Raw genomic sequence first — 14,598 nt, 5'->3', positions numbered from 1 at the left:
GTTCCCTGCCCTACTTACCCTTCAAAGGGCTTGGACCAAAGCCCATGCAAAGGAACCTGACATTTGTCTTTTGAAACCCCAGACTTCTCAGAGCCTCGGCAGGGGATGGAAAGAACTTTCCAGAACCAGATTTGAAGTAATATAAGGAATCACCCCTCTTTAAAGGCGTGTACCACCCACCGCCCACCCTGCTCTTTTCACTAGAGCAACGACTATGCAAAGGTTGCGGTTGTTGCCTGAGTAGGGATTTCACTCTCTTTAATCAATAATACCAATTCTTATACTGCTCAATTAACAAATGGTTTTATGCATGATTCATTTATTTCTCGTATTTAATATATAAGAACAGGCTCCACGAAGGGTATGGATATTCTCTAAAAGGAAATCTTCCATGTTCTCAAACTGAAGCCACAGAATAATGTGGAGTTCTGGTTTACTATATGCTTATTGCCCAAGGCCAATAAAAATGCAATCTTATTATTATGCATACGTTGCAGGCTGAGAATCAGTCTATGGCCATGAAAGAACTTAGGGACTGATTTAGATTTTGACACACTGGTTCCTCCGTCACAACAGAGATGGCTTTGCTGTCTGCCAAAATCTAAATGTCATTATTTCCTATGGAATTTAGATTTCAGTGGATGGGATAACTGTCACCGTTGTGATGGAGTAACCCATCCGCCTACATTTAAATCGGTCCCTTAGTTGGTCAACCCTTGAATATTAAAATTCAGTCAGCATTTTTCTGGTTTCCTCCTTCAATGTGTCTGAGAAAAATAAACTTGTCTTGCACAGGGCCACTAAAATGTGATCAGTGACATATAGGTTGAAGTGGGAAATTGGGTCGTTGAGTGAGGGGGTGTGAGCACTTCTCAAGGAATAGCCATGATTCTTGTCACGGTGAACCACAAAAGTCACTAAATGAACCTGTGCTTAACCCTCTGGTAACTTAGCACAAAAGCAGTGAGGCTTAACTTAGAAGCAATGTGTAAAGCATTTATGCAGCACTCAACCAGCAATAAAGCAAAAACCCAACACAAAAGAAGTCCTAAACAAATTTAGAAAAATAGAGTACATTTTAACAAATTATTTGAAACTAAAGCTACAAAAATCCAATAGGATTTGCTGCTTCTGAGAGCAACATAGCAAGACCTATCGCAAAGTCAGGCCGACCAGCGATGCACCTTGGGTAGATTGGCAAGCAGGTAGGTGCCGGTCTCCTCTTGGTTCTCAGGTCATATATTCGCTGAAAAATTTAAAAGTCCCAAGTTTTGGATTTGGGCTATCTGGGCACCTTTAGCACCACTTGCATATCTCCAGGACTGGAGGGGAAGCACTTGGAGGGACAGGGTTCACTGGGGCAAGGTGTGGGTTCAAGATGTTTGGAGCTTTTTCTGTCCCTGAGGCTCTGATCAAGAGGCCAGCCAACTAGCCCTTTGAGTCACTCTGGAAGTCACAGGTTCAAGCAGAAGTGCAGGTCTCAAGCAGCAAGCCAGTCCTCCGAGGGCCCAGGGCAGGCTTCAGGCAGCAAAGCAGTCCTCTTAGAGACTTTCCCACCACAAAAGCGTATTCCATTTCCTGCCTCCCTGACCTGGTCCCAGGATATCAGGAGATACAATAGACTAGAGTAATGTTCTTTGTGTATCTCCTGAGGCAGAGTCTTTGAAGTGCAACTATGGCTGAGCGCAGCTGCACCTCCCCATCCTAATAGATTGGCCAATCCAACCGCCACCCATTCCCTCAATTGTGTGACTGTCTGGTAGGAATACACAAAGAACAACTGCAACTCACAGCTAGTCATGTTACCCAAGAACAGGCTGCAGACACTAATAGATTGCAACAGGAAAATGCCAACTTTCTAAAAGTGATTCAGAAAAGGGGGTGGTGATGAACAGAGTGCCTGAATTAAGCAGACCACTCTTACCCAGTCCAAAGATCAGGGCTTGATCCATCACCGTTTTTTAGCTCACTGCACCATCCCAGCTCAGAACTTGGCTATATGCAAATTAGTCTGTTCCTGTCCCAGTGCATGATGGGAACAGGGCAAACCAAACTACCAAGCCAATTCTTATGCTGGGAAGGAAACAAGCTTCCGGGGACCAGTTTCTGCCATTTCAGGCGTCGTCGGCCCGGCTTGCTTGAATCCTGATGGTGCAATGAGCAAGGGACTCACATCTGAGTATACCCTTCCACGCTTATGGTGGACAAAATGATTCAGAAAAGGGGGTGGTGATGAACAGAGTGCCTAAATTAAGCAGACCACTCTTACCCAGTCCAAAGATCAGGGCTTGATCCATCACCGTTTTTTAGCTCACTGCACCATCCCAGCTCAGAACTTGGCTATATGCAAATTAGTCTGTTCCTGTCCCAGTGCATGATGGGAACAGGGCAAACCAAACTACCAAGCCAATTCTTATGCTGGGAAGGAAACAAGCTTCCGGGGACCGGTTTCTGCCATTTCAGGCGTCGTCGGCCCGGCTTGCTTGAATCCTGATGGTGCAATGAGCAAGGGACTCACATCTGAGTATACCCTTCCACGCTTATGGTGGACAAAATGATTCAGAAAAGGGGGTGGTGATGAACAGAGTGCCTGAATTAAGCAGACCACTCTTACCCAGTCCAAAGATCAGGGCTTGATCCATCACCCTTTTTTTAGCTCACTGCACCATCCCAGCTCAGAACTTGGCTATATGCAAATTAGTCTGTTCCTGTCCCAGTGCATGATGGGAACAGGGCAAACCAAACTACCAAGCCAATTCTTATGCTGGGAAGGAAACAAGCTTCCGGGGACCGGTTTCTGCCATTTCAGGCGTCGTCGGCCCGGCTTGCTTGAATCCTGATGGTGCAATGAGCAAGGGACTCACATCTGAGTATACCCTTCCACGCTTATGGTGGACAAAATGATTCAGAAAAGGGGGTGGTGATGAACAGAGTGCCTGAATTAAGCAGACCACTCTTACCCAGTCCAAAGATCAGGGCTTGATCCATCACCGTTTTTTAGCTCACTGCACCATCCCAGCTCAGAACTTGGCTATATGCAAATTAGTCTGTTCCTGTCCCAGTGCATGATGGGAACAGGGCAAACCAAACTACCAAGCCAATTCTTATGCTGGAAAGGAAACAAGCTTCCGGGGACCGGTTTCTGCCATTTCAGGCGTCGTCGGCCCGGCTTGCTTGAATCCTGATGGTGCAATGAGCAAGGGACTCACATCTGAGTATACCCTTCCACGCTTATGGTGGACAAAATGATTCAGAAAAGGGGGTGGTGATGAACAGAGTGCCTGAATTAAGCAGACCACTCTTACCCAGTCCAAAGATCAGGGCTTGATCCATCACCGTTTTTTAGCTCACTGCACCATCCCAGCTCAGAACTCGGCTATATGCAAATTAGTCTGTTCCTGTCCCAGTGCATGATGGGAACAGGGCAAACCAAACTACCAAGCCAATTCTTATGCTGGGAAGGAAACAAGCTTCCGGGGACCGGTTTCTGCCATTTCAGGCGTCGTCGGCCCGGCTTGCTTGAATCCTGATGGTGCAATGAGCAAGGGACTCACATCTGAGTATACCCTTCCACGCTTATGGTGGACAAAATGATTCAGAAAAGGGGGTGGTGATGAACAGAGTGCCTGAATTAAGCAGACCACTCTTACCCAGTCCAAAGATCAGGGCTTGATCCATCACCGTTTTTTAGCTCACTGCACCATCCCAGCTCAGAACTTGGCTATATGCAAATTAGTCTGTTCCTGTCCCAGTGCATGATGGGAACAGGGCAAACCAAACTACCAAGCCAATTCTTATGCTGGGAAGGAAACAAGCTTCCGGGGACCGGTTTCTGCCATTTCAGGCGTCGTCGGCCCGGCTTGCTTGAATCCTGATGGTGCAATGAGCAAGGGACTCACATCTGAGTATACCCTTCCACGCTTATGGTGGACAAAATGATTCAGAAAAGGGGGTGGTGATGAACAGAGTGCCTGAATTAAGCAGACCACTCTTACCCAGTCCAAAGATCAGGGCTTGATCCATCACCGTTTTTTAGCTCACTGCACCATCCCAGCTCAGAACTTGGCTATATGCAAATTAGTCTGTTCCTGTCCCAGTGCATGATGGGAACAGGGCAAACCAAACTACCAAGCCAATTCTTATGCTGGGAAGGAAACAAGCTTCCGGGGACCGGTTTCTGCCATTTCAGGCGTCGTCGGCCCGGCTTGCTTGAATCCTGATGGTGCAATGAGCAAGGGACTCACATCTGAGTATACCCTTCCACGCTTATGGTGGACAAAATGATTCAGAAAAGGGGGTGGTGATGAACAGAGTGCCTGAATTAAGCAGACCACTCTTACCCAGTCCAAAGATCAGGGCTTGATCCATCACCGTTTTTTAGCTCACTGCACCATCCCAGCTCAGAACTTGGCTATATGCAAATTAGTCTGTTCCTGTCCCAGTGCATGATGGGAACAGGGCAAACCAAACTACCAAGCCAATTCTTATGCTGGGAAGGAAACAAGCTTCCGGGGACCGGTTTCTGCCATTTCAGGCGTCGTCGGCCCGGCTTGCTTGAATCCTGATGGTGCAATGAGCAAGGGACTCACATCTGAGTATACCCTTCCACGCTTATGGTGGACAAAATGATTCAGAAAAGGGGGTGGTGATGAACAGAGTGCCTGAATTAAGCAGACCACTCTTACCCAGTCCAAAGATCAGGGCTTGATCCATCACCGTTTTTTAGCTCACTGCACCATCCCAGCTCAGAACTTGGCTATATGCAAATTAGTCTGTTCCTGTCCCAGTGCATGATGGGAACAGGGCAAACCAAACTACCAAGCCAATTCTTATGCTGGGAAGGAAACAAGCTTCCGGGGACCGGTTTCTGCCATTTCAGGCGTCGTCGGCCCGGCTTGCTTGAATCCTGATGGTGCAATGAGCAAGGGACTCACATCTGAGTATACCCTTCCACGCTTATGGTGGACAAAATGATTCAGAAAAGGGGGTGGTGATGAACAGAGTGCCTGAATTAAGCAGACCACTCTTACCCAGTCCAAAGATCAGGGCTTGATCCATCACCGTTTTTTAGCTCACTGCACCATCCCAGCTCAGAACTTGGCTATATGCAAATTAGTCTGTTCCTGTCCCAGTGCATGATGGGAACAGGGCAAACCAAACTACCAAGCCAATTCTTATGCTGGGAAGGAAACAAGCTTCCGGGGACCGGTTTCTGCCATTTCAGGCGTCGTCGGCCCGGCTTGCTTGAATCCTGATGGTGCAATGAGCAAGGGACTCACATCTGAGTATACCCTTCCACGCTTATGGTGGACAAAATGATTCAGAAAAGGGGGTGGTGATGAACAGAGTGCCTGAATTAAGCAGACCACTCTTACCCAGTCCAAAGATCAGGGCTTGATCCATCACCGTTTTTTAGCCACCCCCTTTTCTGTATCGTTTTTGGCCACTATAGGTGTGGCAGGGTATACTCAGACATGAGTCCCTTTCTCACTGCTCCATCAGGATTCAAGCAAGCCGGGCCGAAGAGGCTGAAATGCCAGAAACCGGTCCCCGGTAGCTTGTCTCCTTTCTGGTGAAGAATTGGCTTTGTAGTTTGGTCTGCCCTGTTCCCATGATGCACTGGGCCAGGGACAGACTAATTTGCATATAGCCAGGTTCTGAGCTGGGATGGGGCAGTGAGATAAATAACGGTGATGGATCAAGCCCTGATCTTTGGACTGGGTAAGAGTGGTCTGCTTAATTCAGACACTCTGTTCATCACCACCCCCTTTTCTGTATCGTTTTTGGCCACTATAGGTGTGGCAGGGTATACTCAGACATGAGTCCCTTTCTCACTGCTCCATCAGGATTCAAGCAAGCCGGGCCGAAGAGGCTGAAATGCCAGAAACCGGTCCCCGGTAGCTTGTCTCCTTTCTGGTGAAGAATTGGCTTTGTAGTTTGGTCTGCCCTGTTCCCATGATGCACTGGGCCAGGGACAGACTAATTTGCATATAGCCAGGTTCTGAGCTGGGATGGGGCAGTGAGATAAATAACGGTGATGGATCAAGCCCTGATCTTTGGACTGGGTAAGAGTGGTCTGCTTAATTCAGACACTCTGTTCATCACCACCCCCTTTTCTGTATTGTTTTTGGCCACTATAGGTGTGGCAGGGTATACTCAGACATGAGTCCCTTTCTCACTGCTCCATCAGGATTCAAGCAAGCCGGGCCGAAGAGGCTGAAATGCCAGAAACCGGTCCCCGGTAGCTTGTCTCCTTTCTGGTGAAGAATTGGCTTTGTAGTTTGGTCTGCCCTGTTCCCATGATGCACTGGGCCAGGGACAGACTAATTTGCATATAGCCAGGTTCTGAGCTGGGATGGGGCAGTGAGATAAATAACGGTGATGGATCAAGCCCTGATCTTTGGACTGGGTAAGAGTGGTCTGCTTAATTCAGACACTCTGTTCATCACCACCCCCTTTTCTGTATCGTTTTTGGCCACTATAGGTGTGGCAGGGTATACTCAGACATGAGTCCCTTTCTCACTGCTCCATCAGGATTCAAGCAAGCCGGGCCGAAGAGGCTGAAATGCCAGAAACCGGTCCCCGGTAGCTTGTCTCCTTTCTGGTGAAGAATTGGCTTTGTAGTTTGGTCTGCCCTGTTCCCATGATGCACTGGGCCAGGGACAGACTAATTTGCATATAGCCAGGTTCTGAGCTGGGATGGGGCAGTGAGATAAATAACGGTGATGGATCAAGCCCTGATCTTTGGACTGGGTAAGAGTGGTCTGCTTAATTCAGACACTCTGTTCATCACCACCCCCTTTTCTGTATCGTTTTTGGCCACTATAGGTGTGGCAGGGTATACTCAGACATGAGTCCCTTTCTCACTGCTCCATCAGGATTCAAGCAAGCCGGGCCGAAGAGGCTGAAATGCCAGAAACCGGTCCCCGGTAGCTTGTCTCCTTTCTGGTGAAGAATTGGCTTTGTAGTTTGGTCTGCCCTGTTCCCATGATGCACTGGGCCAGGGACAGACTAATTTGCATATAGCCAGGTTCTGAGCTGGGATGGGGCAGTGAGATAAATAACGGTGATGGATCAAGCCCTGATCTTTGGACTGGGTAAGAGTGGTCTGCTTAATTCAGACACTCTGTTCATCACCACCCCCTTTTCTGTATTGTTTTTGGCCACTATAGGTGTGGCAGGGTATACTCAGACATGAGTCCCTTTCTCACTGCTCCATCAGGATTCAAGCAAGCCGGGCCGAAGAGGCTGAAATGCCAGAAACCGGTCCCCGGTAGCTTGTCTCCTTTCTGGTGAAGAATTGGCTTTGTAGTTTGGTCTGCCCTGTTCCCATGATGCACTGGGCCAGGGACAGACTAATTTGCATATAGCCAGGTTCTGAGCTGGGATGGGGCAGTGAGATAAATAACGGTGATGGATCAAGCCCTGATCTTTGGACTGGGTAAGAGTGGTCTGCTTAATTCAGACACTCTGTTCATCACCACCCCCTTTTCTGTATCGTTTTTGGCCACTATAGGTGTGGCAGGGTATACTCAGACATGAGTCCCTTTCTCACTGCTCCATCAGGATTCAAGCAAGCCGGGCCGAAGAGGCAGAAATGCCAGAAACCGGTCCCCGGTAGCTTGTCTCCTTTCTGGTGAAGAATTGGCTTTGTAGTTTGGTCTGCCCTGTTCCCATGATGCACTGGGCCAGGGACAGACTAATTTGCATATAGCCAGGTTCTGAGCTGGGATGGGGCAGTGAGATAAATAACGGTGATGGATCAAGCCCTGATCTTTGGACTGGGTAAGAGTGGTCTGCTTAATTCAGACACTCTGTTCATCACCACCCCCTTTTCTGTATCGTTTTTGGCCACTATAGGTGTGGCAGGGTATACTCAGACATGAGTCCCTTTCTCACTGCTCCATCAGGATTCAAGCAAGCCGGGCCGAAGAGGCTGAAATGCCAGAAACCGGTCCCCGGTAGCTTGTCTCCTTTCTGGTGAAGAATTGGCTTTGTAGTTTGGTCTGCCCTGTTCCCATGATGCACTGGGCCAGGGACAGACTAATTTGCATATAGCCAGGTTCTGAGCTGGGATGGGGCAGTGAGATAAATAACGGTGATGGATCAAGCCCTGATCTTTGGACTGGGTAAGAGTGGTCTGCTTAATTCAGACACTCTGTTCATCACCACCCCCTTTTCTGTATCGTTTTTGGCCACTATAGGTGTGGCAGGGTATACTCAGACATGAGTCCCTTTCTCACTGCTCCATCAGGATTCAAGCAAGCCGGGCCGAAGAGGCTGAAATGCCAGAAACCGGTCCCCGGTAGCTTGTCTCCTTTCTGGTGAAGAATTGGCTTTGTAGTTTGGTCTGCCCTGTTCCCATGATGCACTGGGCCAGGGACAGACTAATTTGCATATAGCCAGGTTCTGAGCTGGGATGGGGCAGTGAGATAAATAACGGTGATGGATCAAGCCCTGATCTTTGGACTGGGTAAGAGTGGTCTGCTTAATTCAGACACTCTGTTCATCACCACCCCCTTTTCTGTATCGTTTTTGGCCACTATAGGTGTGGCAGGGTATACTCAGACATGAGTCCCTTTCTCACTGCTCCATCAAGATTCAAGCAAGCCGGGCCGAAGAGGCTGAAATGCCAGAAACCGGTCCCCGGTAGCTTGTCTCCTTTCTGGTGAAGAATTGGCTTTGTAGTTTGGTCTGCCCTGTTCCCATGATGCACTGGGCCAGGGACAGACTAATTTGCATATAGCCAGGTTCTGAGCTGGGATGGGGCAGTGAGATAAATAACGGTGATGGATCAAGCCCTGATCTTTGGACTGGGTAAGAGTGGTCTGCTTAATTCAGACACTCTGTTCATCACCACCCCCTTTTCTGTAACTTTCTAAAAGTGGCTTTTTCAGAACTGTGACATAAAATCCCACTTTAATATTGAAGAAGATTTTAAATATCAATTATGTGGACACCTAACATGATATTTCTACCTGCTCCCAAGCAAACATTATCATATATTAAATGTAATAAGGTAACCCATTGTCACCCTATGGGAGAGCTAGGATTCACATTAGTGAAAAATGGATTTTGGTGTTTTTCACCACCACGACATGTAAAACATAAAAGTACATGTGCAACTTTTTAAACGCAATGAACCCTGCCCCATGGCCTATTTAGGGCCTGCTTTGGGGTGGGGCGATTTGGCAGTTTAAAAGCGCAATACACACTGTAAATGGCAGGTTTAGATATGTTTAAAAGTACACTTAAGTGATTAAGTGAATGACACAATAGGTACTGCAGGCCCACTAGTATTATTTAATTTAGCCCTGGGGATATGTAATACCACTTTACTAGGAAAATATAGGTAAATTAAATGTGCCATTCAGGTATAATCCAGTTTTACCATGTTTAAAGGAGAGAGCACATGCACTTTAGCACTGGCTAGAAGTGGTAAAGTGCACAGAGCCCTAAAGCCAACAAAAACAAATGGGAGAGGAGTAGGCAAAAGTATTTGAGGGAAAGCCACCCAGAGTAGGTAAAAGTATTTGAGGGTAGGCCACCCAAAGGCTGACAGGTCTAACAGTAGATCACTTATCAGATATATGAACTAGTCATTCAGGCAGAAATGCTTTGAACACAGAAGGAGGTGCACAGCTGACGGTCAGTTGGGAGAACCAACTCGTGCAAGGCCAGCTCACCCGCAATTTGGTGCTACCATTGGTGCTGCTGTAAGAGTTCTGCTTTAAGGCTAGACCTATCTAAACTGCACCTTCGCAACACTTGCACTATCTCACTGATAGCAGTTCAGGGCACAGCGGGCAAACTCGGGAAGGCTCAGCAATGGTACTAGGCTACTCGGAGCACTCTAAGCAATCATCAAGGGCGCAGCTTCAGGAAGATGTTTGGATTGTGACATCCCCCCCACATAAATGCATTCTAGGTGGGTCGGGGGACCCTGAATTGAGACTATTGTCTCTGCTCCAGTTTTTTGCATCATGAGACAAGAATGTAAGAAAAAACAAAGACTGTTGATGTAAAGAGAGTGAAACAGAGGTACCCATCTGCCGGCTGAATTTCAAAATGCTTGTCCAAGTTGTGTGATCTTAATCAAATATTTTATCTGGGACTTGTAGTCCAGTTCAAATTAATAGAAAATGAGGGCTACAAATCAAAGAATTGAAAGCAAAGACATGACCTGGATAAGGTACACACACATGTACATGGGAAGCTTGAGAACTCTGTTAAACTCGACGTAGGCCACACACCCCTTAAACATGACGTAGGCCACACACCCCATTGTCCACCAGAAACAGTTTCTGTGTTGACTCAGGCCAGATGTGATTGCTTTTTGTTTATGAAGCTTGCCTTTGGACAACGTATTTAGATAGCCTTTAAAGTGAATTATTTATTCCAAATGAAATCTGAAATCCTGCCACACTTGCAATTTATTTTCATTGATCTAATGATTCTAATAAACTTATGTCAAAAGATATTGAACGCATTTTCTTTTATACTCCTATGGTTGACATGAAGGATACAAAGTTGTACAGTAAACACAAAAACATGCCTCAAAGTATTCTCTTTTTTAACCATTTGCCACTATTGACATAAAGATATTATCTCTAATGTTCACGAACCCTTCACTGGAAACATATTTTATTCTATTCTATTCTAGGTGTCTTCTATAGCGCACAGCTGCCACAAGAGACCTCCAGGCGCTGAGACAGGCACGCCTGTAAGACCTAGTCTACTCATACTGAAGCTAGCATAGATGGTCTTTAGAAGTTACCTGAAGGAAGTTTCTAACTGCGATAGTCTTAATTTGGCAGTGAGGGGATTACATAACTTGGCAGCTAGATAGGCAAAGGACCATCCACCACATCTAGCTTTCCTGACCTGGGGGATGATCAACAGAGAGGAGCTCTCGGAGTGAATATATCTTCTTGCACATATGGGCAGACTATCCTTCATATCAGAAGGGGACCTTTTCCGTGCATTGCTCAGTGGGCCATGCAAAGGACCTTAAATGGTTCCTTTTTAGGATTGAGATCCAGTGCAGCTCAGCCATGGCTGGGGCTGCTGAACGGTGTTTGGTTATCTTGATGAGTGATCGTGCTGCAGCATTTTGAATGTTCTGCAGATGTCTTAGGACACATTGAGGGCTTCCTAGGAACAGGGAGTTACTGTAATGAAGACGGGAATTGACCAGTCCCTGCATGACTACCCTTTTAGATGAAAGAGATAGCCATTTCATGAATGTTTTTTTACTGTGCGCAGTAGCCCTAAGCAAGTTGCAAACAGTTTTTTGGCTTGCATTTCCATAGTGAGATTGCTGTCCAGCCCAAACCAAAGGCTTTTCACTGCTGTGGAGGGTTCCTGGCAGCTCTCTGAGGCAATGGGGGCAGAGCAGTTCTTTCCAACTAGATGCATTGTTGTCTATAACCAGCACCTCCTTCTTCCCACCATTGAGCTTGAGGTTGCTGTCTGACATCCATTCAGCTACTTAAGGCAGGCAGTTAGGTCACAGGATGCCTCCTTAGATTCAGGGGCAAGTGCAAGGATCAACTGAGTATCATCAGCATAAGAGACAATGTCTAAGCCAGGTGCTTGCACAATTCTTGCTAGCGAAGGATGTAGGCATTGAAAAGAATTGGGCTCAAAGAGGAGCCCTGTGGGACTCCACATTCGATGGGTTAGGTAGATGAAAGAAATGGTTCACCGATAAACCTGGAAACCTCTATTGTTCAGGAAAGCCTTGAGCCATTTATGCACGTACCTTCTGATGCTGACATTTTCCAGTCTTTAGATCAGAGTACAGTGGGAGACAGTGTTTAAAGTGGCACTGAGATCCAGCATGATCGTGGCCGCTGAGCCACCTCGATCCAGGATGGCCGAAGCCGAAGCTCTTCAGTAGCCACTAATAAGGCGGTCTACGTTTTCGAGAAAAATAGAAAGATGTGTATTAATATACTTGACTACAATTTTACTGGCAATTGGAAAGAAGGAGATTGGCCTGTAATTATCGACCATCAAGGGGTATGCATGTGGCTTCTTCAGCAGAGGTTTGATCATGGCATGCTTGCATGCAGGAGGAACAGTGCTTAGTGCCAGGGAGCTGTTAAGAGTCTTCATAGGAGTAGGTAGAATAACATCACCAGGACATCAAGAGGAGCTGAACTAGAGGTATCCGTTTATGCCAATACGAAATGGCCTGGAGAAAGTAAGCCTCCAACAGGCATGAACCATTAAACAAAATGTTGATCAAAGGTTTCGAAATAAATGCCATTCATTTAATCTCCTTGAAAGCTACATTCATTTGTGAAATTCGGCACTAAGGAAGTGTCATTCTTCAGGCCTAATGGGAGAATATTACATAATGCTAGTCCCAGAAAATGGGACACTGACTGCATCTTATTGTACAGTTTCACAGAAGAACCTCCCAACTTCTATCAGATCATCCTTCCAATATCTATTTGCTCGATAGAACCAGACAATACAAATGATGATCATCAACACCTCGGTTACAATTATAAACCGCAATGGAAAATCACAATGAGACATGGGTGTAACAACTCTAGCAGGCACACAGCAATCATTTTTATTCGCATCTTCATTGCTGGGTCAAGCATATTTTCCTTACAGATTCATGCAGTCGATCCCCAAGAAGGCATGACTGCATATAGCATGCTGTGCTGCAAAGGCGATACATAAACGTACGCATGTCCTCGTGTACGTCGGCACTGGCATCTGGCATGGCGTTGCCTCTTTTGTCTAGCTTGTGTTGTGCTGCATAGGTGACTTTACATGTTGCCTGAATGATAATTCTGTGTCTGCGCATCTCTGTTTCTTGGGTTGTTAATCTGTGGATGTAGCATACGAAAGCAAGACTTGTTAGCTTTGCCAATTCTTGTTTCAGTTGAGGTGATGCGTTTTAATCTGCTGAAGGCCTTATTTCCGCTTTTACTTGTATTTGACAACTCTTTTGGATACTGAATCCCACACAGCACAATCCCTGGCACTTTATATGACTTCTCTTCTTATTAAGGACAAGAGCATGTGGTGCAATATTCAGTGTTTCTGTGATAACAATGCATAACGAATGAGATCGCTAAGAGTAAATAGTTTAGCTAACGTGTTAATGTGGCATTAAAACAAACACAATTCTGATCCAGTCAGTCACAGAGCACAGAAGAGTAAATTTGCTCAGGTGCAGACTGCAGCAGATGGTCTTCAGTCTGCTGTTTGCAAGATGCAGGGTGCAATAGTAGTAAGTGTTCATTTGTGTCTAGGAAAAAATATTTAATTGATACAGAAATTAGAAAAATATTATGTATTAATTTCTAATACAATTCTATTTTTGCAGTGTTCCACTCTTCTAAATAGTTTATGCAACTCGGCCATGAAAGAATTTGTTTTGGCACTGAACCTCAAAGCTATTTTGTAAAAATGTGCATTTGAAACATCACCGATTACAATCAGGAGACCAACCAAGTGCGTTGCCTACCTTAGTAGCAGACTTCAGTTCATGGGCATCAAACTGAGCTGGAGTCTTCAGCATAGCCAGGACAACCTCCTCATAATGACCGGAAAGAGCTTTCTTGAGCGACTCCTCTAAAGGCTGAAGTACAATCCAGGAAGACAAATAACGGTTGGTCAGTGCATTTAAAAAGCAACTTCTAGCTGATGATTAATTCTCAGTTAAACACTTAGGGGCAGATTTACAAGACCCTTGCGCCAGTTTTGCGTCATTTTTAACATGGGAAAAGTGACGCAACGGGCTTGTAAATCTGCCCCTTAGTAAAAAGAGGATCTAAAAGCCATTCGCGTAAAAACTGCTGACCAAATAAATGCATGAAAGCTAGCTGTAGAATTGAATGCAGAGTTTAAGAATGTTATATGCCATGAAAATAGAAACAAGGTAGGCATTTCCTAATGAGGCCACATTTATCTAACTTAATACAAATAATATAACTTAATAAAATCAGTTAAAAAAACGAATTTCCATCCATATGTTTCATACTTATTGCTTCCAATGCTCTTCTGTATATATTTAAACAGGACTTTCAAACAAGGAAATGAATCTCTGTGGACATTGGGTTAAGAGACATTTCAATCGAAACTCACAATTTTCAGAATACTTTGGAATACTAGCATTGATAGGTGCTGGAATGTAAACGTTTTGTTGTTCCTCAATGAACTATGCAGGATTGAAGCTTAGTGAGAGCTTATGCACCTGGTATCAGATAGAGCCCATGATATGTTTTCCACAGGGTGTCACCATTATTAAATGTGAATTTGTTAAGGAGGTCAATGGTTCCCTAAAAGTAAGAGTTAATACAAATGCCAACTATTATTTATACATGACAATCACTAATTAAATTGCATTAATGTAATTGCATGACTCACATGACTGGCATGGAGCCTTGCCTAAATTATTCAAAAACACTGAGGGAGAAGCAGATGTTTAACAGTTAGATGGAGAAAATGAAGCAATTCAGTGGATGGAACATCTAAGAGTGTTGCACAACGCAAGACCCACAAAATGACATACAAGGATTCAAAGAGTTATTTATTGTTCAATTATTAAAGAGGCAGGGACAAGCTCAATTA

The 14,598-nt window shown here is 45.6% G+C and overlaps 1 protein-coding gene across 1 annotated transcript in view; it reads right to left on the bottom strand.

Moving 5' to 3' along the window:
• Window positions 1-14,598, bottom strand: part of LOC144818406 (annexin A1-like) — a 212,207-nt gene that overhangs the window by 83,458 nt on the left and 114,151 nt on the right. The window contains exon 4 of the mRNA XM_078675779.1: window positions 13,493-13,606. Within this exon, the coding sequence (XP_078531905.1) occupies window positions 13,493-13,606 (114 nt within the window). The remainder of the gene's footprint in view (window positions 1-13,492; window positions 13,607-14,598) is intronic.

The sequence above is a fragment of the Lissotriton helveticus genome, chromosome 2_1 (genome assembly GCF_964261635.1).
Source record: "Lissotriton helveticus chromosome 2_1, aLisHel1.1, whole genome shotgun sequence".
NCBI classification, from domain to species: domain Eukaryota; kingdom Metazoa; phylum Chordata; class Amphibia; order Caudata; family Salamandridae; genus Lissotriton; species Lissotriton helveticus.
Note: the sequence above shows the minus strand (reverse complement) of the source record. Positions and strands in the feature narration are given on the sequence as shown.